The sequence below is a fragment of the Dipteris shenzhenensis genome, chromosome 25 (assembly GCF_047967505.1).
Source record: "Dipteris shenzhenensis isolate YYH24624 ecotype China chromosome 25, Dip_SZ_1.0, whole genome shotgun sequence".
In the NCBI taxonomy this organism is placed as follows: domain Eukaryota; kingdom Viridiplantae; phylum Streptophyta; class Polypodiopsida; order Gleicheniales; family Dipteridaceae; genus Dipteris; species Dipteris shenzhenensis.
This window is the reverse complement of record NC_141620.1, coordinates 14,779,059-14,806,232: the sequence shown is the minus strand read 5'-3', so window position 1 is coordinate 14,806,232 and position 27,174 is coordinate 14,779,059. Positions and strand designations below refer to the sequence as shown.

The 27,174-nt window shown below is 43.0% G+C and overlaps 2 protein-coding genes and 1 pseudogene across 2 annotated transcripts in view; 2 read left to right on the top strand and 1 right to left on the bottom strand.

Annotated features, from left to right (window-relative positions):
- The first annotated feature begins 357 nt into the window (after positions 1-357).
- On the top strand, positions 358-1,590 carry LOC147885490 (uncharacterized). The gene is made up of 2 exons (XM_087396854.1): positions 358-526; positions 660-1,590. The coding sequence occupies exons 1-2, from the start codon at positions 459-461 to the stop codon at positions 1,273-1,275; spliced, it is 684 nt and encodes a 227-aa protein (XP_087252980.1). The 5' UTR covers positions 358-458; the 3' UTR covers positions 1,276-1,590.
- An 87-nt stretch (positions 1,591-1,677) lies between these two features.
- On the top strand, positions 1,678-4,457 carry LOC147885489 (uncharacterized; annotated as a pseudogene).
- Positions 4,458-13,994: 9,537 nt separating this feature from the next.
- Positions 13,995-27,174, bottom strand: part of LOC147885488 (phospholipid-transporting ATPase 1-like) — a 59,500-nt gene continuing 46,320 nt past the window's right edge. The window contains exon 7 of the mRNA XM_087396323.1: positions 13,995-14,380. Within this exon, the coding sequence (XP_087252449.1) occupies positions 14,218-14,380 (163 nt within the window). The 3' untranslated portion in view covers positions 13,995-14,217. The remainder of the gene's footprint in view (positions 14,381-27,174) is intronic.

Sequence of the window (27,174 nt, the reverse complement as noted above, 5' to 3'; positions counted from 1 at the left end):
CTTCAACTCCAAAATTTACAAGGTTTTTTTCAAGATTTTGCAGGTTTTTCACCAAATATAACTAAAATGGCCTCAAAATTACAAATTCAAAAACCTTCTCTCCCAAAAAATTTTAAGGTTTTTTTCTGAATTTAACAACTTACATGACATGAAACCTCGGTTTTGGTGAACACATTATATGATACTAAAGTCTTATGTAAAATTAGAGAGAATGAATTTTTAATCTTATAGTCAACAATGAATTAAGTAGAAATATAGAACATGTTAAATGTGTATAAGTAGAAAGTTCAAAGTTTTAGAATTCTAAAAGACTCAATCTTCTTTTGAAGTTCTTGTACTGATGATAGAACGTTTTCTTTGGAAGGTTTTGAGGGTCCCAAGGCTTCAGATATGAGCTTCAAATATGACTTGTAGTGTGTTCTCAGCCAAGAACATTGCTGCAGCTGCTTCACGTCTTCATGCACTGTTCATCGTCCTCTGCAACTGCTTCATCGTCCTCTCCAGCTCTCATGCAGGAAACACAAAGGTTTGTCTCACATCATTCAAATCAATTTCTCATCGTTTCTTCGATTTTCAGTCCGTTTGCCTTTTGCGAACATGGATACATCGATCTCGAGATTTGACTTCATTAGTCTTTTGACACCTACCGTACGCTGCAGGCTCGACCCTTGTCCCTTGTTACCCAAACATAAGATATTTTTGAGTCACAGTGGGAAACAGAAGGACTTCGTTGAGCAGCTGTTTGTGGATCTGGAGAACTACGGCTATCGCCCTTTTTTCGACAAGAGCCGAGAAAGTTTGCCCGTTGGGAAACAGTTTTCCGAGCTCATCTTCCAGGCTGCTAGACATTGCCTGGTTGCAGTTGTCATATTATCGGAGGAGTTCTTTACGAGGTCCAAATGGCCAATGCTTGAACTGGCCGCCTTTGTTGCCGAGCAGAAGTGCAGGAAAGAATTGAGGATACTTCCTGTTTTCTTCGATCTATCATTGGAGAGTCTTAAGGATGAGAACAAATCCAAACTTCGGCTAAAAAGGTGGCAGCAATGGGCGTCGGAGGAGGTCCTCCACGAGTGGCAAGCAGCAATCAAAACAGTTGATCATACAGGCGCCTTGCTATCATACAAATTTGATGGAGAGGTAGCCTTGAGAAAGCAAATTGTCCAAGCCATCGTGCAGATGATTCCTCCAGAATGCATGTCGTACATACCCTATGTGCAGGGCAGGGAGCGGCTATGCAAAGGTCGGGGTCGTCTTGGTCTTTGTCCGTCTTTGTAAATAGTGAATGTAGGTGTCGTTTACTTATTGGATCTGGTATGCTCGTTCTACGTACAGGTGATTCTGAAGTGTTTTGAGTCCAGAACTCTTGGTCAATCTGATGACACCAACGTGAAGGTTGTGGGTGTTTATGGTATTGGCGGGACGGGCAAGTCAACACTGTGCATGTGCTTATGCGACCTGTTGTTTCAGGAGTTTATTGGCAGAGTGTGTCACGCAGAACTTGGCACTGAGACCGATATTGTAAAACTAGAGCACAATATTTTAAGTAAACTCACTGGTGCAGACCCAGACTTCTTAGCTAGGCATGTGACTACGAAAGAAAAGGTGAAGCATATGGAAGAGTTAATGCTTCTTTTTCAAATGAAACGCAAAGCAAATCAGCAGGGTGTCATTCTCCGTTGTGTTGACTACTACCTGACTAGTACCTGTTACCTTGCTTTCCCCAGGGCCTCAACGTTTTAAGGGATCGAATGCCTAGGCAAAGGGTGTTCTTAGCGTTGGATAATGTGTCTGATGATGCTGAATCGATAGAGTTTGTACAATCATTCCTGGACATGCAATTTCATCCCAACAGCATGGTCTTGGTGACTTCTCGTAGTCAAGCAGTTCTAGAGAATGGTTTTGGCCTTGGCTGTCTGGCTGCTCCAAGTGTAAATCAAGAGGAAGCGAAAAAAATAGTTCTCGCTAAAGTAAACTTCCTGGGGCATGGCATGAGATCCGATTCCCATCTGACCACAACGCAAAATGGGATAATCGACCAGATCGTAGAGCGTTGTCGCTTCCAAGATCACAATGGCCATCGTTTTCACCCCCTGGCTCTTGTTGCCTTGGCTGCTGACTTGCCAAACGATCCCTTGCGCTGGGAAACCAGTCAGTTTGATCTTCATCAATGTACAAACGTAGAACGACGTATTTTCGGTGTGATTGCAACAAGCTTTGTCAAGTTGCCGCGGCAGGAGTTGAAAGACATGTTTGTGGACGTTGCCTTATTTACTCCAGAAGAGTTCCGGACAGTGGACAATACATGTCATTGGCTGAGTGACACGACGTATGATGTGGAGGATGACGACGATGACGACTATGAAAAAACCAAAACGTATATTAAGAGATGCGTACGTTGCAACTCAAATCTAGTATAGCTTTTTTCTTCGTAACGTCTGAAATCTTCGTGGGCGTTCAGTTAGCAATATACAAGATTCTGAAGTAATTCGACTCGTTTGTGCTATGTTTGATCATGGCAGTTGGCTCTTTTGAGTACCAAGGCGCTGTTGGAACGCTGGAGCAATGATGATGAATGTATTCGCGTCCACGAGCTTCATCGCGAATTGGCCTGTAGACAGGCTCCTCTAGAACCTGGGAGCACTCCGATATTCTTTTTCAGAGAGCTGGAGATCCATTTCCAAGAAGAAGGCTCTGGGACCCAGAGGTGGCTAAGCACATCGAACGCATGGGTTTCGTCGGAGCAGAATTTTCAAGTCTAGATCTCCCCCCTACATTCCAGAACTTGGAGCTGCTAAGTCTGAGGAGGTGTGAGAAGCTGGAGGAAGTGAATTTGGAGGGCTTGCAATCTTTGCTCAGCGTAGAGTTCAATAGATGTTCATTTAAGAGAGTGAATATAAAGAGGTTGGAGAGACTGTCGTGGGTGTCTGTCTATTTCTGCAACAGATTAGAGGAGTTGGATTTGCGACATATCAAGAGTCTGAAGTGCGTGAATGTGTCCAATTGCGAAGATTTGGGGGAGTTGAATTTGGGAGGCTGCGAGCGGCTCAGATGGTTCAGGGTGACATACTGTGACAGTGTACAGAGACTCGACTTGAGTGGGTTGGAGAAACTGAAAGCCCTAACTTTGCGCTATTGCGAGTCGCTGCGCACCGGCGACTTAAGCGGAGTAAGTGGTCTGTGCACATTCGATAAATGATCGTGTCCAAACATGTTGAAGGTGGATGGATTTGCAGACGAGCTCTTGTCAAGTGGGATTGCTTGCTTGAGAATAGAAAAATGGCAGAACGTGCCCGGACAGGTGATGGAAAGGTTAGAGAGGTCTGCAGGCTTGGAAGAATTGGAGCTGTGGGATTGTCCCATGAGTAGGCTGCCCGACGTGAGGAGTTGTTTGCGACTCCGAAAGCTGAGCTTGAGCACCGTTGATATTTTGCTGCCTGAGAAAGCATCTCTACGAGCATCTACTGTCATTAACGCCGTGTCTCGAATTGCCGGCCTCGTTGGAAAGCCTTCGGGTATCAGACTGCAGCAGAGTGGCCATAATGGAGGTGTGTTGGAAGGTGAGGGGGTTGGGGGAGCTGAAGGAGCTGGTGCTAAGCAGAGTTCGGGTGGCATGGGACTGGGAACTGTTTGCTGGTGTGATCAAAAGAGTGACAGAATCCAAGCAGGAGACAAGAGCTGAGGAGCAGTTGCAAAATGTGTTGGGGAGCAGATTGAAGGAGTTGGAGCAGTTGGAAAGTCCCGCATTGGAAAGCCAGACGTTTCTAGAGATATGGGAGGAGAAAAGGCAGGCATTGGAGGAGAAAAGACAGAAATTGGACGAGATATGGCTGAAATTGGAGGAGACACGTAAGAAATTAGCATACGAGAAGATGAGACCAGAAATTGGCATACGAGAAGATGAGAGGAGACATAAGAAATTGGAGGAGAGATTTAAGAAATTGGCATACCACAAGATGGGAGGAGAAATGGAGGAGAGGAGAGTTTTAGGTTATTTGCATAGTGGCCCTCCCCCCAAGCTTGGGCACTCAGTGGTGGCCGGCCAAGATTGGTTGCCCATGAAGATCATTGGACGGTGGACACACCTCAACTTGGGTGGGTACCCTCAGTGTGTAACCACCCTCAAGAATGGGAGGAAGTTGAGGGAGGAACGAGAAAACGTCGAGGATTGGGCATTTAAGTACTTCTTTCCCTTGGGGGAGGAAGACATGAGCAAGAAGCTCCAAACGTGGAACCCAAAATTGTCTACGCCCTGTCGCCTCTGCATCCAAAATTGTAAAGGCCTTCACCGCCTCTATTTCTCAAGTTGCTCTAGTGTTACCGTCGTGCTTCTCTCCTCTCAACTTGTGAGCCTTGGATTTGGTCCTCATGGCTCCCCTCCATTCATCCAAGGGCACACAATTGAGATTGAGCACTGTGTCTACAACACGTTGCGCATCCACAATCCAGCATCAGAGTAGTATGAGGATAGTATCAATAACCAGAGGACAACTATTAATGTTTAACTTGGTGTTTTATTCAACATTTATATCTCCTTAATGGATATTATTGATGGTAGCCACAAGTCATGGCACTTTCCCATCAACCTAGTAGTGAATGTATTGAAGGGGCATGTGAAGTCTATAGATCTATAGTGGCCTAAGCAAGAATACTGAGGCATTCGTTTAAGCCCGTTAACTTTTAGGTTTATGGCTACCTTTTAAATTATTATGGGTGTCGATACAATAACTATATCTAACTATACTGAGCTTAAATTATCATGAATGTCAATACCATAACTATATTCTTACACACAATGTTCTAAATACATTTGCATTTTATGTAGACATTCTCTCTAAATTTCCTACTTCAAGTTTTTGGCCCATATAATCTCTCTCACAAGATTCTAAAGTCTCTCTATATGCCCCACTTCAAGTTTTAGCCCATCAAACACTTGGCTTGCATGTCCCTTTGTGGCTTTGCAACCTCAAAATTTGTCTCAATAGTCTCATGGATTTGGTGAGCTTTTTAAAAGCAACAATTAGCAAAGAGACTGTAAGTGCTCAAATCTTTAATAAGGATAGAGAAGGTATGGACGCCTAAAAGGCAATTCTCCTATAACCATCATTTATTAAGTTCATATTTTATTTTGGAAGGATGAGCTTGTAGAAAGCTTCACTTTTATTACTCATGATCGTACATTTGTTAAATTTTGAAACCTACCTGCATTAAATTTCTATAGAGGCCAATACCATGATTACATAGTTTAGCAAAGCTCTCTAAAATTAGGAGTTTTTAAAGGATGTATTTATTTAAAAATATATTTAAAGAAAAGTAAGAATGTTAAAAATGTTTAAAAGTGTACCAAATTGCATTTTTTCAAACTGATTGCATAAAACCAGTTGACCGGGCATAGTATTTTATGTACATGCAGGATCAACAATGTCTAACACATGGCTATTCCTATCCACATTTAGGCATGCAATTGATTGAAATTACGCCATGCTAAACCAAAACTACTGTGCGGTGAATTTGGCTTCGGCCTATAAACTGGCATTTCAATGCATTCAATACATAATCCACCACCTACCTGTTGCTTGCATTGTCATTTTCTTTCAGTGAGCTTCCAGCCTTAATTTTTTTGTTTTGTTTGTGTTTGTCAGTTAGGTTTGGGTGCATGGCTTGCAGTTGTCAGCCTTCATGATCTCCCCCTAGATGATGTGTGTGGCTTTGGTCCTAGTCTTTTTAAATTTTTCTGTTTGACCATTAGGGTTATTTGTGTGGCTCACAATTGCTAGCCGAGATCACCTCTCCCTAAAGTTCTCGTAAGTACAAATTCAATTTTTCTCAAACTTTTATGTTTGCTAGTCAAGGTCGAGTGTCTTCTTAAGCCCTCTCTGTGCTCGTGGGCCTTGTCCCCTCTTTGCCATTTGCACAACTCCAAAACCACAACACAAAGCCAAGTCAATACCAAAAAATTTCAGAATCACCCAGCATCCATCAATTTAAGAAAAGTTCCCTTTTCCATTGGTATATATTTACTTCAGACCCTATTTCTATTGGTATTTGGACAAACCCCCTATCTATCGGTATATATCGATGCCAAACCCTATTTATGTTGATATATACTGACACTGTGCTTTTATAACCATTGGTATATACCAATGATTGCCTAGCAAAAATAGCCAAAATCGCTAGTGCTTTTCTCTCTCGAGTCTCTCTCATGATGCCTCACACTCTATTTCGCTAGTCATTTTTCCCATTTTGCCCTCCATTTGACTTTGTTTCCCTCCCCACCTATCACTTCTCCATCCTTTCCACAAGTCTCCCTCTCCACCTCTAGGTCTTGAAGCAAACCTCTTGCTCCCTTTCTTTCAAGGTATGCATTTCTCTTCTCTTTCGATCTTTTCAAAGTTCATGCTTTCTAAGTTATTCTTTTGCTATATTTACCCCTACTTTTGCTATGTTTGCCCCTACTTTCCCTCAAGTTATTCTCTAATTTCCCTCTAGTTTCCGTTTCTTTTTACTCTAAGAAGAACCGAATGAAATAGCAAGATGTAGTAAAGAGCCATACCTCTTCTTTTGGTTCTTTGCTTTCCTTTTTGCTCTATTGCTTGCTTGTAGTAGGGCTTTCCCTTGCAAAGTTGCTCCGCTCCCTCACTTTGTTGCTTCAACTAGTTTTTGCTTCACCCACATGGCTTTAAAAAAATGAGGTGAGTAGTCATGGTGCCTACATAGGTCAACCAATGAAGATCTGATTTTACCCTTACGGTTCCCTTGCTTACCTCTCAGGGTTTGAGCATGTTAAACATCCTTAGGGGAACTACCATAGTTGGCGAAGGTTGGCGGCACCTGGACTATTGGAGGTTCATAAGGCACTCTACCTTGGAAGTTCTAGGTATCCCCTCGGCTGGGGTCTTGCCTTCGGAATTCCCTCATTCATGGATCTTCATCGTCCATGTTTTCCCACTGGGAAGGTCTGGCATAGGCAGAGGGTCCTGGATTGGCGAAGGTGGTTTTCGTCCCAGTCTATGGTTCGGGAGCTGGATGTTGCTGGCCTTCCCTCCCTACAAACATGCTGGCGAAGGGGTTCTCCATGTCTACCGACTCTGTTTGGCCTAAGCGGCCGAAGATGTTGGAGAACATACCTCTAATCTTGGATGCAACCAAAGGTGCAAGCAAGTTGGGAGAGGCTACACTTATGAATGGAGCTTCTGATGCCCTTGGACCCGAGGGGTCTTGCATCACTTCGTCCAGACTCTCTGTTTCATCGGAACTAGATAGAGTTTCTGGTCGGGGGCCTACTAGCGAGTGGAGGCTCGGGATCGGAGCTTTCAGATTCCCAGCTAGGACGGAGGGTGGGCTAAGCATAGCTCGAAGCACTCTCTTCCGGCATGGGATCCTTTGGCAAAATTCTTTCAGACCTCAAGTACATGTGGGGGGCATCTAGTTGAGCACCCTTAAGCTGAACTGAGGTTCTGGAATTTTTTTAATTATTTGGCTACCCCAGAGGTATCGCAATAGTTGCGGCAGGATAGCTCTATAGCGACGGTTGGCAGGATAGCTTCATAGCAATGGTCGAGGGGGTAAGGTATCACACCGGGCGATGGAATACAAGTATAGCGATAGGTGGCAACGTAAGCATATAGCGGCGCTAGAGTACGAATGACACCAGGCGATGGGATCGACATAATGCGATGATCGACAGGGTAGATCTTACCACGTGTGCGACGGGATCACAAGTCAGAGGGATACGAATGGAGTGCTAAGAGGCGGTATAGTTATCGTGACGGGCATGGCATGGGGATGGACAATCGCACTGGGTGGCATGATAGGAGTGAAACGATGATTAGTGGAATAAGTGTAAGGTGACGATCAGCGGAATGGACAGAGTGACAATCGACGGAATGAAATAGCGACGAGCGACATGATCAGCGTAACACAATGATAGGAGGGATACGAATATGACCATGGGCATGGGGGTGAGTTCACCGCGCTCGCGGTGGGGTAGTAGAATAGCAACGATCGTCGGGACAGCTCTATAGCACCAAGTCAACGGATGCGGTGAGATAGCAACTGTGACATGCATTTTATCGAGACGGTGGGTTAGGCCCTCATCAGAATTTAGGTCGACGAGATAGCTCTATGGCACCGGGTCAATATGGTTTGGTCGGCGGGATACGGCTAACGCACCGACCAATGGAATATTTGGTCGATGGGATAGCTCTATGGCACTGACTCAGTGGGATAGGAAAAAACAGTGTCGCCAATTGATTTTTGTGGATTTTTTTGCAGGATTTGAGTTTCTGTCCTGGATTTGTTATGCTAGGGCTGTGCTACACTACCTAGTTCACCTATACGATGAAAAAAATTGAGGAAAAAACACTTTTTGGAAGCAAAAATGCAAAAATTCATGAAGGGTGAGTTCTAGAACACAAAACAACTTCAAGATTTGGCAAGAATCAACATTTTGGTTGTTTTTTGATGGGATTAGACCTCACACACTCCTTAACAATCACACCCACTACGTTCCTATCAACTTAAGACACTAAAAAGCATTTGATGGCTGTACTTTGTGGATGTTAACACATGAAATGCAAAAAAAAAACACCAACAAAAAAAAGGCATGCATCACATAATTTTCACAAATAGAAAAAAGTATTAGCAAGATTTTAAAGAGATTGCAAGAAATAGACAATTGCTTCCAACACATCCTTCAACAAAAATGAACTTCATTTCTTCCAAATTTTGGTGACATTGTTTAGAATAGATTGAAGATATATAGTCCATCATCATCTACAACTCATCGTCTCAACAATGGATCATTCCTAATTCAACAAGCAAGCGCTATATCCTTATCCATGATGGTCACCCTCTTTACATGTATGCAACATGAATTTGCATCTTCCATAATAGTGACTACTCAGCCTGACTACTCAGCCTCTTGCAGTGCAGCCAAGGCAACACTTTGTATTCTTGCATCATCCTTGTACTCTTGCAAAATCCCTTTCACCACTCAGTCAAAAGATGCTCTAGGCGAGCTCTAGGCATTAGTTTGACTCTTTTCTGATACTTTTTTTTTTCTAAGAGTGCCCTCCTCGCTGGTTTCATGCAATAGTCTAAATGACAGTTGCCACCGCCTCTACTTGTGGGGGCCTCATCAGGAGTCTTTCCTTCATTATCTCTATTCTTTCCTTGTGTTTTCTTTCTTGTTCCTGTTTCCATTATTCCATTTGTTTAACATCATCAAAATCATCGAATGCTCCATCCAAAAGATCATCTAATTTAATATATGAATCCTCCAATGTATTGAAAGAGTCAGCTTCTAAAGGGGGATATGTATACTCCCTATTTCTTCCTCTTTCTGCTCTACTACCTGCTCTTGTAATTGCTTCCTTCTCTTATGGATCTTTTGTACTGTGTTCACTAACTTCCGAGTCCCCTTGATGGTTTGTTTAGTCCTTGCCATGGAAGTACAAGGAAGGAGACGAGGGTGGATGATTCTAAAATGAATAGTGAGATTATCTGTCCTCTTGTTTTATATAGTAGCTATTAACCAAGGCTTAACCAAAGATTAACCAATAGCTATATAGTAGCTATTAACCAAGGCTTAACCAAAGAATAAGGCCTAAGTTTAGGATTTAATAAAGGCATAGCTTCATGGCTTAGGTTTAGGGCCTTCATTAAGGCCTAGGTTTAGAGCCTTAACAAAGGCCTTTAAAAAGTTGATAAAATAAATCTTTACGACACATTTTTTGGCATGGTTAATATACAACTTAGGGACCACTTTTAAATGCATAGGTTATGGAACCTTGAGATAACAAGCGGTGTGGTTGTATCCATGGCCTCTATCTTAGAAAGACATATGGAAAATAAACATATTCATCGACACTGGGAGGTTACAAATTTAAAAAACATTGACATGTATAATTGAAAGCCTTTTTTTTTTGCAATAGAAATATATTTCCAAAATTGTTTAGCAAATTGCCAAATGGCCTACGATTGAAAGTCTTAAGAGTAAGGTGGTTCAATCCACCATCTTCCGCAACAAATTCTTTTGGCGAACCATTGTTTAACTTTTTGCGCAGCACATGACTTATTCTAGGACTCCCACCTCTTCCTTTCATTCGCTTGACCTAATTGTGTTTGCAAAGCTTTCTCCCTTTTACAAGAGAACTAATAATTCAACAATAAAACCATTCGAACATTTCATAGAGAGAATTGCTTTGAGTCATCCCAACACCATGACGTGTGTTTTTCAAATATGAACCTCGTGCTCTATAACGCAACTTTTCCATACCTTGCGCACTCCAAACATTCAAAGAACCATACTTTTTAATAAACCATGGACTGTGAACATAAAGAATGTGTTGCATCCAACATAAAACACTTGAGTTTAAGAGAAAACAAGAAAAATTACATGCAATAAATTCAATCGATGGGATTGATCATACCATGTAATCGATAATGTGTGTTTCACCCCATCCATCTACCATGTCTTGAGTATACTCGGTGATAGCATTCTTAAATAAATGCACATCATTTTTAGTCATGGAAGATTATTCTAAAATTTTGGCTAGCTTGTCTCATGTTGTCCAAACACGTGCCCTCATATACCTGACATTAGGAGATTAGCTTCTAAATTTGTGGTGCACTCACACAATGCCTTCCAAAAACTCAAAGTTATGCCGTGCCAATTTTTTTTACCATGATTAGATAAAAATCTTTGTGCCTTTGCATTGTGAATGAAAACTTTACATGGAAGATTCCCTAAAGCCCCTGAGAGCTGGTCATCTTTTTGGAGTGTGACGTTTCCTCCATGCATTCCCATGCTAAACAAAAGTTCTTCAAGCTTTACAATAGCAGCTGTAACTCTTTCCAACAACATCACTAATAAAGTACATGCAAAATAATCTATGAACACGAAATCAACATAATGGAGACAAACAATTCAAAAAATAGAAAATACATTCAGCAAATACAAGGAAAAACATGGGACCTAATACAAACTATGTGGCTCACACTCTATGCTTCCTTGCACCACAACAGCCACTGATAAGCACTGCATTGCTCATTTTCTAAACTTTGAACAATTTGTTATGCCTTTTCCTTGCTAATTATATGTTCCTGGATGTCCCTTTGAGTGTATGAAAGCTGCGTGGAAAGAGATGTACAAAACAATTCATGTTCTTCAACCTTCTATTGCAAATTGTGAAGAGCACCTTCAAGCTTTTCTCTTGCAATAGAGGTAGTTCCATTCTTGAGCACTGGGCTTGGACATCATTTCCACTAATGTGTTTGCAATAACCAAGAAAATCTTGATGACCATCTCCAACTTATTGAAGCAAACTTTGCAAATTATGAAATGTGGGAGGTGCACAAATTCGAGGATCCACTCAATAGAGTATACCATTGCTCCAAAGGTCGATGTGCTTGCATCCTGCCTCACGTAGCTAGCTCAATTTCTCTCTATCCACACTCATGTTGCCATCGCATTGACGAGTTGTGGCGTATTGGATGCAACCTTAATGTGTAGGCTACATTTGTGCTTCATGTTGTTGATATCTTGCAATGGAGCCATTATAGGATATGAAATTACAAAATATCGACAAGGTGAGAGGTAAATGGATTTGGGGATGAAGATTGGTTTGGGTCAATGGTTTGGATCAATGGATAGGGGTTAGGAAAAGGTTTGGAAGGGTTTCAATGCAATTTGGGGGATGAAATTTGGTTTAGGTCAATAGGTGGGTTTTGGGATGATATCCAAGCCATTAGGTGAGGTTTGAAAAATGGCTTTGGTCAATAGGTATGGGTTGGGAAAAGTTTGGGAGGGTTTTCAAGCTCTTTTCACTTTTTTCAAAAAAGATCAATTTTAGGGTGACGTGGCATGTGCGGGACGGATGAGCACCCTCCAAGAGAGGGCAATGGAAAATTGCCTTTTTAGGGGGGATAATGGTCTCATCCCCATGTCTAGGGAAGTGCACTTTGTAAGAGCCTTGGGACCCACCCTCCCATGCTTAGTCCTTAATCCATTTTCCTAGGTCCTTTTTTACCTCAAATCTCCCCTACAGTGTTCGGAAAGGTGAAGGATGATCTACAACTTAAGAGGGGGAATTGCACGTTATGTATAAGATCTACTAAGTTGTACTCACAGCACAAACTTCCGCTATGTAGTCATTATGCTCACCCATGCACATACTACTTTGATTTCTTCAGTTTTCTTTTTCAATTATGGTTTGTTATTATATGCACCAAACAAAAGAATACAAGAGGAGGTGTTAAGGATAGTGTAAATTGCATCATACCTTGTAGGGGATAGGGTCAAACCCTAATCTTAACCCTAAGGGCTTTATATATATGTTCCACTTTATGTTATATATACAACAGTGTGTGGTTACCTATCTTGTGCAGTCCTTGCTCTCCCCTCAATCCTCCAACAATACCAACTACACCTAATGGTAGAAAATTGTGATGGAGAATACCATTTTGGAGGAAATGGAGGAGAAAATTACCCCCCGAAAGAAAAACTACAAGACAGTCAAGTGATTGGGAATATTGTTGTCCAAAAAAGTGAGGATGTAGAATTCTCTGTCTCAATACATGGATCAATCTCCCAAGGCAATCCATAGACTATGACAATTTCTAGCTTCCCATATTGCAATGGTCTGGACTTATAGATAGGAGTGCATTCATTCCTTGCAAGCACCTATTTTACTTTTATCTATGCCATTTGAGATTAGATATCAAGGTATATAACCTTTTTCACCAAACAACTCTTAAGTAGATAAGAGTTACTTCAAAAATTGTCAAAGTTAGATCAAGATTAGCTATCGCTTCATACAAGTCTTGGTAGTAGCAATGTACCTTCTTTGTGCACAATGTTTTCATGTTTTGGTATGTACCATATAATCCTTATCTTGAAAGGCCTAGTAGTCCCTTATGTCACAATGCATTAATTATGTATGCCTCTCCCATTAAATACTTACAAATTTTTGACTTATTTAGTTAATTTTTTGCAACTTTTTTTAAGTTGCAACTGAAAGCATTGTATTACTTCTCAGCCCGTTAAACATTCGTAATCGGTTTTAGGTTTTGTAAGCTAAACTATTACAAGGTTGCTATGACTTGAAACCCTAAACCATTATTTTTGCAGTTTCTCTCTAAAGCCATTGTGTTGCATCTCACCCTACTAAAAATTTATAATGTTGTGCCAGTCTGAAATGTGTTGCTACCCTTGCTCACTCTCTCATCTAGTTTTGCTCATCAAAGGACCATTCTTGGTAGCATCATAGGCATCCTTATCAGCACAAATGAGCTGAACCTTATTGAAGTATCTCCCTCAATCTTATATACAGCGTTAAACAATGGTACATAGCTTTTCTACTTTAGGGACACATACAAAATGAGCATATCTTACAACAACTGATTGGCAATCTTAGATTGTCCATCCATTGGGAAGGAAGATCTTTATTGGATGCTTATGCATATCTTGTTGATGACAATTTGGGAAAAGGTGATTGGTAGAATCTAGGGCTTTGTGCAGCCCGTGCAAGAGGCATGCTAAACAAAATATTGAACAAAATTCATGTTCTTCCACATTTGAGCTCGTAGGTATACACAGTGCATCTTTAAGGATCCATCCAACAAATAACCCATCAAGAATATGGATAGGCATCAACACCGTTGGTGCTTTATGGCAACATGGCGACATCACCCTTGCATGCACTACATACACATACATTTGTCCGCATACCTACCCACATACTGCTCTAGCATGCACATGTCCAAACTCACCATATCAAATGAGTAATGACAGTATCCTGTTGTGAAGATTCTTTCGAAGCTACCTTTTCATTGCTCTGAAAAACAATTTCCTGTTCATGCCATTGTTTTAAAGATAATAGGGTAACTACTCTGCATTGAAATTCCACAAAGAAGTGAGGCATACTCAATTTTCATAAACAATGATCCCTGGCATTTCAAAGTGAGAAAGGGACATGTAAAAATCGTAATGTAAAGACAGCTCCAGATCTTCAATAACGACTTGATACAAATATTGCAGCATACAATTTGTACGCATTGCAAGGTCAATGAAAATAAAGAAAATTGTCAAAAATATGAAGAGCTATTCTGTACCTACAGAGAGAACTCAGTATCTGTATTTCCTTGTTTGCAACTATACAAAGAGGGGCATATCTTGAGCGAATTATGGATGGCTGGCCAGCAGCAAGATTCACTATTTCAAACCTTTTTCCTTCTCTCCACCTCCCTGGTGATTTGTACATCAGAAGGCCAAAGTTTCTGTACCACGACTTTAAGGCAAAACCGAGGCAGCAGAGCTAGGATAACGATTAGAAGGATGTCAAGCCAATAATTTAAGGACTTGATGATTTTGTAAATGACCCTGCAAGAAGCATCACAATCCCACATCATCATCATCATCTCTCTCTCTCTCTCTCTCTCTCAAAGAACACAAGGACAAGCTCCCCACAGAGCAATGGAAGCAACCAAAGACAAGGGCTCGTACAAAACAGGAATAGAGTGGCTGGGATATTGGACGACCGATGCAGAACTCCCGCATACCGACATTGACATCAGAGAACTGGTAGCTGGAAAATTCATAGGCAAAGTATGGCAGGACCCAAAAGAGAAGGTGGCCTTCTACACGAGAAATCAATCCAATGATGCCTTATGGGGGACAAGATTATCTCAAGGAGAACATCTCTCTTTAAGGAATACTAATATGCCAGCTACGAACCAGCACCCATGAACTCCAAGTAGAGACTGGTAGATGGCCACGAAAGGATGCAACCTGTGGCCATGACGGGACATAGAGGACAAATGCTACACACTAACTTCTGGAGCCTATCTGCACAACAGGGAGAAATATGAAATAAAGATTTCCACAAACACAAACTTGCACATCCTCTTCGACTGCCACCGAGGATAGAAGCTTGCGTCGAGGAGGTATTGGCACATCGCAGTAAAGTCTTGGACCAAGCCCATATGCTGAGCAAGGACACAAATACATGAACTATGTCATTGACAGCTATTCTTAGAGCTGCAACATGTAAATTTTTCTGTTCACCTTTGTCCTATAGATCCTGTTGGGTCCCCAATGGACATTAATAATGTCATATCATCTCTCTCTCTCTCTCTCTCTCTCTCTCTCTCTCTCTCTGGTTGCGTGTTCAATCCTCGGATCGACTTCCGATGAGTCATATTAGGCTCCTTGGGATTATTTCCACTAAGTAAGAAAGCCCTCCTCTCCCACTGTGTGTAGTCACATCACAACCAATATTTCTGCCGCTCACTGCTATGAGAATTGTTGGTTTGTGTTGTGATCTTGTCGTTGTGTGCACTGTGTGTTCAGTCCTCAGATCGATTCATATTTGGCTCTTTGGAATTGTTTCCATGAAGTAAAGGTAATTGAAGTCTCGTATCTGTATGTGGATAGAGTGGTGATGTGTGAGCATATCAAGCTATGAGGTCATATGTGTGAATCATTGCTTCGGTCACATGAGTGGGTCTGATTAAGAGAAGTAGGAAGGTTGATGGAGAGATTCATGGAGTGGATCAAAAAGCCCTTTGCGAGCAGCTATATGTACAATCTCTTGATAATGGAACTGTCGAAGTTGGTTGTGGTCTTAGTCCTCTAATCTCCAACATGGTATCAGAGCAAGTTCCCCGACTTGCCTCACTTCTACATGCTCTTCCTCATCTGCGGCCTGGTCTTGCTAGTCACTAGTTGCCATGTTCTTTGTATATCCCTCCGCTCCCTTATGTCATGTATCCTCTTACTCCAATGCTGCGACAACACCGCATCTGAGATTTTCAAGATGGTTGCATGGTTAGGATTTGTAGCTTCACATTCCACCCTAGCACGACCATGAATCCCTCCTCAGTCAGCTCACGATAGCCTCCACCGTCAATTTGCTTCTACAGCCAACCTCTCCTTCTTATATGTCCCCATATGCCTCTCAGCATCTCACAATTTTCTACAACATGACCATCTTGATGAAGAGCAACTCCAACACACTGTGCAAGTCAAGAACAACAAGAATGGGCTCCGTGGTTAACTCTCAAAGGATCAGTGAGGGGACCAATGAGCAGGAGGAAGGTTCTGCGTCTAGGTTCTGCGTCTGTCATATCGACTGTTCCAACCTTCTAGTAGCATGACGCACTTTGCGCTGCCAGCAGGCTTTCTGGTTCCAGATAGAGGATTGCTTGCTTGTATGTGGCAGCGGGACCTATCAAACAAGGGCAGTGGCGAATGAGACTTTGATCGAGGCGGGTTTTCACATAGGACCTCGAGCCATGAGAGGTTGTTCCTGCTAAATCAGGTGGCAGTATGTTGTTTGGATGTCATGGCCTGGCAGATCCAAAGGGGGTCTCCTTGTGTTCTGCTACAACTATTGTCAGATGAGTGCCCTGCTTGTGGGTGTGCCCAAACCGTGAGAGCTTAGGTTAGGCTGAGTGAGGGCTTTTGTTGTGGGTGTGCCCGCCCCTCGTGAGCGTAGAGTAGGGTAGGGGTGAGGGCAGACATGTCCACTATGGAGTCCCTACCTGGGGGTCCTCTGGGCCTGTTGGTTGCCACACATAAGCCCCTGTTCTGGGTGGTGGGACTTTGGATCTCTCTCGTGTATTGTGTCCATAGCTTTGGATGGAAATATATTCTTTGGCGATTTCTATATCTGGTTGGACCATTGTCTATTTACTCGTCTGCACATCTATGTGATGCACATAAGTAAAAGACGTTTGTGATTCCACACCCCACACACACGTGTGGGCTCCTAGGCTATTCTATCATTCTTCCGCTGTGCGTACCCTCTGCTGGTTGATTTCTAACAGGTCGGCCAACCTACAACAGGGGTCGGCCTACGGACTAGCCGACTTGGAGAGGGAGGGGGGATCTAGGATTATGAGCTCTATATAAGGGCTCCCTTAGTCAGTTTATTCTGCAGCATTCCGTCAGCATTCTACGGAAATACTTGATGTAGACCTCCAGCCTGTAGAGAGGACATGTGGGTCCATAGGAGGGAGTAGAAGAGTGCAACCATGAGCAGCTAATGTAGCTTGCAAGAGACACATGGTTGTTTGGAGAGAGCTCTACTACAGTAGGAGCAACAAACAATTCCCAAAGGAGTGCCATACTTGGCTGTACCAAACAACAAGTAGTGGCCTACTGGGGTGCAGATTTTGTACTTGATATCATCTACCTATAATAAGTTTCGACTGTACTATTGTGTGTCATCTTTCCAAACCAGAAGCTTGTGTGCACATAATTTAAGCAAGACTGTGCTCGTGTTATCCTGGTAAAGTTTCCACATTAGATGACTTGTGGTCTAGGTTGGTGTTTGATGAAAGGTCATTGTTCTATGTACAAGGTATCTGAGCTATAGGCCATCTTCTGGTGGTTCTAGTGATGCCCTATAGGCCATGGTATGTGCCTTGTAGGCATAAGTGTAGGCACTTGTAGTGTTAGTGCCTTTTAGGCCACATAGGACACTTAGTCCTATGTGACACCTAGGACACTTAGTCCTAGGTCTAGGTACAAGTACCTTGTACTGGTATTTTTTCATTATCTAAGATTTCACGTGACGGCTGTTCTACTACGACTCTTTGCTACCTGCACTCTCTCTCTCTTCTATCCGATCCTACAGTGGTATCAGAGCAGGTATTGCTCTTGTCTGCCCCGGAGTCCTCCATTGCTCATTGGGAGTCTGTTGCTCTGCTGGTCGTCACATCTCCAACCTGTTCGAGGATCTTCAACTGCTGTCCTAGGCTTCCAAAGCCATTATTGTCACCATAATCTACCTTATTGTTGCTTTCCAGCAGAGGCGACTACTTCTAGGCCCTGCCGCAACCTTTTCGAGGTCTCCTCCAGCGCCCGTGGCCATCATTCGCCATTTTTTGTGCCACAGATCCAGGCGCCCAGCTTCTGCAACCTCATACAGATCTCAGATCTACCTACGCCACCGTACAGCCTGCACACCAGATGTCCATACTGTCACGTACGGATATCTGCATCGCCGTACATTGTGTTCTGTACTGTCATGTACAGATATCTGCATCGCCGTACACATGCGTTCCGTACACAACGTCGTACCTGATACATACATCGTGCATATTCCGTACCATACATTGGACAGCCACGTATTGCTCCGTACAACGTACACAACGTACCTGTGCTACTGTACGTCGTACACCCACGTACTTGCATCGTACACCGTACAGCCACCGTACTTGCGTACCGTACATTGGACAGCCACGTATCTGCTCTGTATGTTCTTCCGTACGGTTTCATCTGCAAATCAGCCGTCAAGAACTTGACGCAATTTGGGGCTTTTGCAAGACATTGGCAAATTTGGGGCTTTCAGTTCTTTTCACCTCCTTTGGTTGCAATTTCTTGCAAAAATATTGGAGTTTTGGGATTTGGTCTACAATTTCTTGTTTAGATTGCAGTACATTGGGTCAGATTGCAGGATATTAAGTTACATTTGTAGGACATTGAGCCAGATTTGCATACATTGGGTCACATTGGCAAAAATTTCAGCAAAATTCGGGGCTTTTCTGCATTTGCCCTCTTTTTGGCCTATTTGCCCTCAATAAATTTGGGGCTTTTGCCAAATTTGCTGTTTTTGCAGTGAACATTGCCTGTCACAGTCACATTTGGGTCAGATCTGCATTTGCCCTTTGATTTGGGTCTCAAATTTGCAAATATTTGCTGTCATTTTTGGGACAGTCAGCTTTTTGCAGTGATAGCCTTGAGGCTTTTGGGTTTTTCAGGTCTTTTTCAGGGTATTACATTTGCTATGGCTGGGAACAATCAAGATTTATTTGGAGTTCTTCGTGAAGATGATAAGTTGGATGGCACCAACTATCCGATGTGGTCTTATCTCATGAAACATATTCTTGTTGCAAAGCATTTGTGGAATGTTGTTTCTAGGGCTGATCTGAGGCCAGCCAATGCTACAGTGGTTGCCTCTACTGCTGGTCCTTCTGCAGGGGGTACTCCTCCTGATGTCTCTTCCTCTAGCACTCCTGCTACTGCTCTTCCAACTCAAGAACAGTCAAGATGGGATGCAAGAGATGCAAATGCACATTCATGCATTGCTTTATCATGCAAGAGAATCATTATTCCACACGTCCAGTCTTGCAAGACAGCAAAGGATGCTTGGGATAAATTGGCTTCTCTCTATCAGATTCGCAATGAAGCTCGTGTTGCATATTTGAGAAGGCAATTACAGGAAGTCAGTATGAATGAAGGTGAGTCAATGGATGCATACTTGACAAAGGTCAAGGACCTCATGGAACAGCTTACCAACATTGATGAGGTGGTGCCAAAGTCACAGCTTGTCAGTACCACATTGAATGGACTGCCAGATACATATCAAGGGTTTGCTACAACCCTTCGATTAGTGGCCATGGGTAATCAAGACCACTATTCTTTTGATCAGCTAGTTACTTTGCTTTTGCAGGAAGAGCAAAGTAGAGCTAGCAGACAAGCCATTATTCCTGATCATGCATTTGCTTCACAGCAGACAGGAAGAGGCAAGGCTTCCAAGCCTATGGGCAAGCCAAAATCTGTGCATAGCAGCTGCAATTTTTCCCATGCATCTAAAAATACAGCAGATAAGGCAAAGAAGAAAAGATGCAACTATTGTCGCAAGCCTGGACATGACATTTCAGAATGCAGAAGGCGCATTGCTTCGGAGAAAAAGAAAGCAGGATTGACAAATTAATGCCTCACATGCTATTGAATCCCATGAGCCAGCAGAGGCTTCACATGCACATGCTCTTCAGGATGATTGGGCATGGGCTGTCCATTGCTCATTTGATCCCTCCAAAGCTGATGCACTCTTTATTGCTAATGATGCTCAGTCCTGGTACTTTGATAGTGGTGCTTCCAAGCATGTCACATCTTGCAGACAGTTGTTTCATTCTCTAGCTGATGCACCTCGAGGGGGGACTGTTACATGTGCTAATAATGCTTCATATGCTGTAAAAGGAGTTGGAGATGTGCAGCTCACATCCATTTCCAGCCATCCAGATCACTCTAACAAATGTTCTTTTTGTGCCTGGCATTGAAGTCAACTTGATTTCAATTTCAGCAATTGCTACTTTAGGTTTCAGAGTAATTTTTGATGGCTACAGATGTCTAGTTTATGATCTTCGTGATGACAATGCCATAGTTCTCACTGGCACTTTACAAAAAGGGCTTTATCACCTTGATCATCATCCAGCTGCACTTTCTATTAAAGCATTGGCTATTTCAGATTCACAACTTGCTGAAACTCATCTTTGGCATGAGAGAATGGGCCATCTCAATTATAGAGCTCTTGCAAAGCTACATTCACAGCAGATGGCAAATGATGTACCTCAGACTCACACAGTTTCCAAACATGTGTGTGAGGGTAGTCTTTTGGGTAAGATGCATCGATTTCCTTTTCAAAAGAATTGTCCAAAACTCTCACAAAGGAAATTGCAGCTAGTACACAGTGATGTCTATGGCCCAATGAGGACAAATGTCATTGGGGGGTATAAGTATTTCATGACTCTCATTGATGATTTCACAAGATATTGTTGGGTATATCCTTTAAAGGCCAAATCTGAAGTTTTCTTATGCTTTCAGAGATGGCTGAATATGGTTGAGAATGAATCAGGAAGCAAGCTTGTCATTCTCAACACAGATAGGGGGGGTGAGTATATGTCAAAGGAGTTTGATGCATTTCTGTCCTCACGGGGCATTATTCACTCATGCACTACTCCTTACACTCCTCAGCAGAATCCTGTTTCTGAAAGGAAAAACAAGTCCACAATGGAGATGGCCAGATGCATGCTTAAGGCCAAGTCTTTGCCCAATAAATTTTGGCTTGATGCAGTAATGTGTGCCAACTATGTGCTGAATAGATCACCTACACGGGCATTGAAGACCATTACACCTTATGAAGCATGGAAAGGCAGGAAGCCTTCACTTTCACACACGAGAGTTTTTGGGTTTGTTGCATACGTTCATGTACCATCTCAGCTGAGACATAAGCTTCATGACAAGGCAATCAAATGCATATTTATTGGTTACAGCCAAGAGAGCAGAGGGTATCGGTTATATCAACCAAATACTGGGAAGATTATTGTCAATAGAGATGTGATCTTTGCTGGACATTCAGCTTCTCCTCTTGTGGACTGCAAAGCACAGCCAGATGTTGACATGTTTGATGCCTTTGAATCTTGGTTACCTCTGCCATCATCAGAAGAGGATTTTGAGCAGTAACATGAGCCTCCTGCAGGCCCTCCACTAAGCAATAATCAGCCACAACCTCATGCCGATTTGCAGGTTTCTCTTCCAGCACAAAATGATACCACTACTCATGATGCAGTCATTGAAGAAAGAGCTGTCAATAGACAGCAAAGGCAAGTTCCCAGATGGCTTCTTGATGCATTGAGGGACAGCAAACAAGATCAGCCTTTTGCTGCCCGGACAAGATCAGGGAATAGACAGCATGGTCACTTTCTTGAGTTTGCACTCCTTGCTACAGCTTGCAATGAATGTTGGAATCGGAGTCCTAGTGTGTGTGGTCCTAGTGTGTGTGGTCCTAGAGTCCTAGGAGTGTCCTATAGTTGTGAGTGTGAAGAGTCTTGAGGCCACTTGTGCCACCTCATGTGGTAGATGTGATTCCTCACCTAGATTCTAGGATCTAGATTCTCTTGTGTGTGACCTCATCTATGAGGTATCAGTGTGGGAAGATAAGGCTTGCCCAGCCTATAAATGAGGCCATGTACTAGCTACGATTCAACCAACTATCAACATCAGCTATTGTGCCTCAGCTTTTGTCTCCAATCATGTGATGAGTGTCTCTCACCCTCTCCCCATTTTCAACAAATGGTATCAGAGCGGGTCTTCCCTGACTGAGCCTTACCTCCACCACACGTCGCCATCTCTACGTTGCCGTACAGCAGGCCCATACCAAACAGCCTTGAAATCTGTGCCACTCCGATGCTACTGCCCTGATTCTCCTCTCCCTTGCCTCATCGTTACCCTCTCCATCGTCTTCATTTTCAGCCCGCAATAATGTGCCCTTGATGCTGCACCATTATGCCCGCTATCTCCCCCGTACACCTGCTACTAAGCCGTTCGTATTGATGGGCCATACTGTCACAACTGCTGCATGAAGGAGCTGATCTATATCGACATGTGCTACTGATACTCACGCTGGATGTTGCCCCCCTTTATCTCTAGTTCCTCCCCGACATATCCTTTGAAGTTGCATCGCTTATCCGCAGCTGTTCATCGCGTATCTCTTGGGCTGATCTCCTGAGTACAGGTCGCGAGGTAGGCAAAGGTTTTCTACGTGGCTGCTCTGCGTTTGCATTCTTCCCACGCTTTCCTCTGCAAACTACTCAGTTCGTGATTACCTATTTTGCAAGCTGGAGTCTAGATTCTGATCTAATGACATTCCTCTTTCTCTATTTGGAGCTATGTTGTTGATCTTCTTCTGAGCTCCTACCCAAGCCTCATCATCGACTGCTCTTTAGCCTCAGCATCAGTGTACAAGAGCCCGTATCAGCCCGGACCTATGCCTCTCCATTGACCAGCTAACAGTCCGTTTGAGATATTTTGCAAAACAGTCCGTCTGAGATATTCTGCGTTTTTTAAGATTTATGCCTCATCAGCTTCACATTCTGCTCCAAAGGAACTAAAATAGGCTTACATCCTGTCATCCCATATTTGGACAGCATGTCCAATCCATACTGCCTCTGCAAGAGCCGTATCCCACTTGGTGATCTAATCACCTCAATGCCCAAGAAATAACACAGCTCTCCCAAATCCTTCATCTCAAACTTCTACTTCAATAGCATTTTCACATGAAGGATATCTTCATCACTATCACTTCTGATGATCAAATCATCAACATAAATGACAAGCAGCATAATACCTTTCTCTGTTTTTCACACATAAAGTGAGAAATCTGCCTTGGAAATCTGAAAGCCAATAGTGACAAGATATTGTCCTATCTTGTCATACCATGCTCTAGGTGCTTGCTTCAAGCCATACAAGGCTTTCTTCAACCTGCAAACAAACTCAGGATGAACGGCATGAACATAACCTGATGGCTACAAAATAAAGACCTCTTCTTGCAAATCACCATGCAAGAAGGCATTCTTTACTGGGCGAATTTGTTGGGGCTTTTATGGACTGAAGCTCCCCTAGTGTTGCTAGAACACTATGCTCTAGGAAATTTTGAAAAGCCCCAATTTTCTGCAAACCCTAATTTTTGCAGCAACCCTAACCCAAAATTTTAGGGCTTTTCTGTCCTATGTCTTCCTTTGGCATAATTGAAGCTTCTACCATGTAAAATTTGGGCCTTTTTTGAAATCTGAGTAAACATTGTAAGGGATTTGGACACTGGCTGTAATAAACAGCTAAGACCTTCCCACCAACGGATAGCATAAAAAACTCCTCGTTTATCGAGAAATTCTCAGGGAACAATTTCCCAACTTGGCAGCAATTTCCCAACTTGGCAGACAAAACTCCGGCTTCTTCTTATGCGAGAAGGCATATGGAATATCACCAATGGCAAGGAGCCAAAACCCCAAGGTGATGATGCTAGAATCAGTTGGTGGGAGAACCAAAATGATAAAGCAATGGCTATCATTGGCCTAGCTTTAGCTGACAACCTTATCCACCATGTGGATTTTGATAAGATAGCAAACGACGTTTGGGAAAAGTCAGAGAATTTGTTTGGAAATAAGATCAATAATTCCGAAGTATTTCTCGAACAAAAACTCTTCAAGCTCAAGATGAAGGAAACTGAAACCCTCAATGAACACTTGAGCAATCTTGGATCAATTCTCCAACAATTATCTGCCATCCGAGCCATTGTTGAAGATAATGATCAAGTTGCTGTACTTCTCTCCAGTATTGAAGACATTTCCAAGTACAATGAGATCCTTGCTGTCCTAAGAGTCAGCCGCAATATGAACTTTAAGGATATGGTAGCTCATCTCATTGATGAGGACCGTAGGCTTACAGAGAAAGAAGGAAGATAGTGGGCTTTCTAGAGTCATGTGTGTTAGGTACTCTGCCTTGGGTAGTCCCCCTAAAATGATGTAATAATTTGTCATTTTGTGTGCCTTGTCCTATAAAAGGCTCCACTTATTTCCATGTACCCAGGAAGGAGACAGGGGGGTTGTTGTGTCTTTCCTTTATCAGGCCTAGCCGAGTTCCAGGATGTTGGTGTACTCCCTATATCTATGAGTTGGTCATGCATCCATGCTCAGATTTGAGTCTCTGATCACGTTGACACCTAAGCCATGAGAGTGCTTGGTTCAACGTGCTCAGATTTGAGTCTCTGATCACGTTGACACCTAAGCCATGAGAGTGCTTGGTTCAGCTGTCAGCTGTTAGTCTGGATATGTCATAATTTCTCACCCTAGCTCCAAAAGGGGGGTTTGTTGGAATCGGAGTCCTAGTGTGTGTGGTCCTAGAGTCCTAGAAGTGTCCTATAGTTGTGTGAGTGTGAAGAGTCTCGAGGCCACTTGTGCCACCTCATGTGGTAGATGTGATTCCTCACCTAGATTATAGGATCTAGATTCTCTTGTGTGTGACCTCATCTATGAGATATCAATGTGGGAAGACAAGGCTTGCCCAGCCTATAAATGAGGCCATGTACTAGCTACGATTCAACCAACTATCAACATCAGCTTTTGCCTCCAATCATGTGATGAGTGTCTCTCACCCTCTCCCCATTTTCAACAATGAAGAGCCTCTGTGCCATAAAGATGCTTTTGACAGCAAAGAGTGGATGGATGCAATGAAAGCTGAGTTACAATCTATTGCCAAAAATGACACATGGGAATTAGTAGATCTCCCTCCCGGCAAGCATGCCATTGGAACGCGGTGGGTCTACAAATTAAAAAGGAAATCTGATGGCAGCATAGATCGATACAAAGCCCGTCTTGTTGCAAAAGGGTATGCCCAACAACAAGGCATTGACTTTGAGGAGACATTTGCTCCCACATCCAGGATTACTACCATTCGATGTGTCATTGCCATTGCAGCCCATCATCATTGGCAAGTGCACCAACTTGACATCAAGACCGCTTTTCTTCATGGGGATCTGCAAGAAGAAGTCTATGTCACACAACCTCCTGGCTTTGAGGTTGTTAATTCTGAAAATAAGGTATGCCGGCTTAGAAAAGCCCTTTATGGTTTCAAGCATGCACCCAGGGCATGGTATGCCAAAATTCATGCACACTTACTATCCCTTGGTTTTCAAAATAGTCCCACAGAACCCACTCTTTATGTCCGTGGGAGTGGATCTGATTTTTTAGTGCTGATTTTATATGTGGATGATATGCTCATCACGGGCCCAGATACTTAGCAAATTGCAGCTGTCAAGGCTGATTTGCAGCAGATTTTTGACATGTCAGACATGGGACGGCTCCATTATTATTTGGGCATTCAGTTTGCTCATGTTGAGGGGGGTATCATGATGTCTCAGTCCAAGTATATTGGACAGCTCGTTGATCGTTTTCAGTTTGAGGATTGCAAGCCAATCTCTACTCCAGTGGACCCTGGCTTCAAATTCTCAGCTCATGATGGGAGCCCACCATGTGATATCACTCTTTATCAGCAGGCTGTTGGATGCCTTATTTATTTATGTCACACCAGACCTAACTTGCAATATGCAGTATCTCAGCTCAGCAGATTCATGCACATGCCGAGTTCACAGCATTGGCAGGCAGTAAAGAGAGTCTTCAGATATCTCAAAGGCACTCATGATTTAGCCCTCTTCTATGGTGATCAGGGTTCACTTACCATGCATGCTTACACGGATAGTGACTGGGCAGGATGTTCCGACACCAGAGTGTCACATACTCGCAATTGTTTTTTGCTTGGCAATTCATGTATCTCTTGGCTCAGCAAGAAGCAACCAACAGTTGCCACGTCTAGCTGTGAGGCTGAGTACAGGGCAGCTTTCACTGCTACAGTAGAGTGTGTTTGGCTTCGACAGTTACTTACAAATCTTGGTATTTGCCAGACCTCCTCCGCTATTGTCTACACTAACAGCCAGAGTGCTTTGGCCATTGCGCGTAACCCAGTGTTTCATGCGCGTACCAAGCATATTGAAGTTCACTATCATTATGTTCGGGATCGGTTGTCAGCAGGAGACATAGAGTTGTCCTATCTTCCCACAGAGGACAACATAGCAAATATGTTTACAAAGGCACTTCCTCGTCCCAAGTTCGAAGTCTTCCGACAGGCTTTACACTTGGTTCCCTTTGTTACATGATCTGACATCCCTTGTACATTCATAGGTGGCTATATCCTTTTGGATGAACATGTGCCACCATGACCAGAAACTACCAGGTATTCTGAGATGTTTCCAGAGTACTTCAGCCCATCCCATGGAGGGGGGTTTGTAGGCCATCTTCTGGTGGTTCTAGTGATGCCCTATAGGCCATGGTATGTGCCTTGTATGTGCCTTGTAGGCATAAGTGTAGGCACTTGTAGTGTTAGTGCCTTTTAGGCCACATAGGACACTTAGTCCTATGTTACACCTAGGACACTTAGTCCTAGGTCTAGGTACAAGTACCTTGTACTGGTATTTTTTCATTATCTAAGATTTGACGTGATGGCTGTTCTACTACGACTCTTTGCTACCTGCACTCTCTCTCTCTTCTATCCGATCCTACATGAGCTTGATCTAAGCCAGCCCTAAACGTGGGCATACTGTCAGTCCTAAGTACTGACCAGGATGGCCTACAATGCTGCCCCCAAATGAACCCAAGAAAGGTATAGAAGGGCTGTTGTTGGCTGTCCAAGTGGCAGACCTCTGATCAGCACTTGTGGCAGTCCTTCCCTCCCACAATGCTTCTCTCTAACCTCTTCTATGTAACCTCTCCTGCCATTTTGTTACAAGCCCTTTCGTCGTCTTCATTTGGGCATTAACCCTAATATTCCTACACACCACAAGGAGATTCGATGATCCTGTCAAGACCATAAGCTCTCCATCAGAAGCCTTTTAGGCCATCTTGACAATGTCAATCTCTCTGTCCTAATAACACAAATAATCTCAAGCAATGGCTATACCTGCCAATTTACAATTGTCCTATGCTCCATCTGAACCTAGCTAATAATAACACAAATAATCTCAAGCAATGGCTATACCTGCCAATTTACAATTGTCCTAT

Bases quoted from the DNA above. Each gene is read 5' to 3' on its own strand.
- LOC147885490 (XM_087396854.1), top strand. From the start codon at position 459: ATGCACTGTTCATCGTCCTCTGCAACTGCTTCATCGTCCTCTCCAGCT. The intron at 527-659 runs GTTTGTCTCACA...CGTACGCTGCAG, and splicing joins CTCATGCAGGAAACACAAAG to GCTCGACCCTTGTCCCTTGT.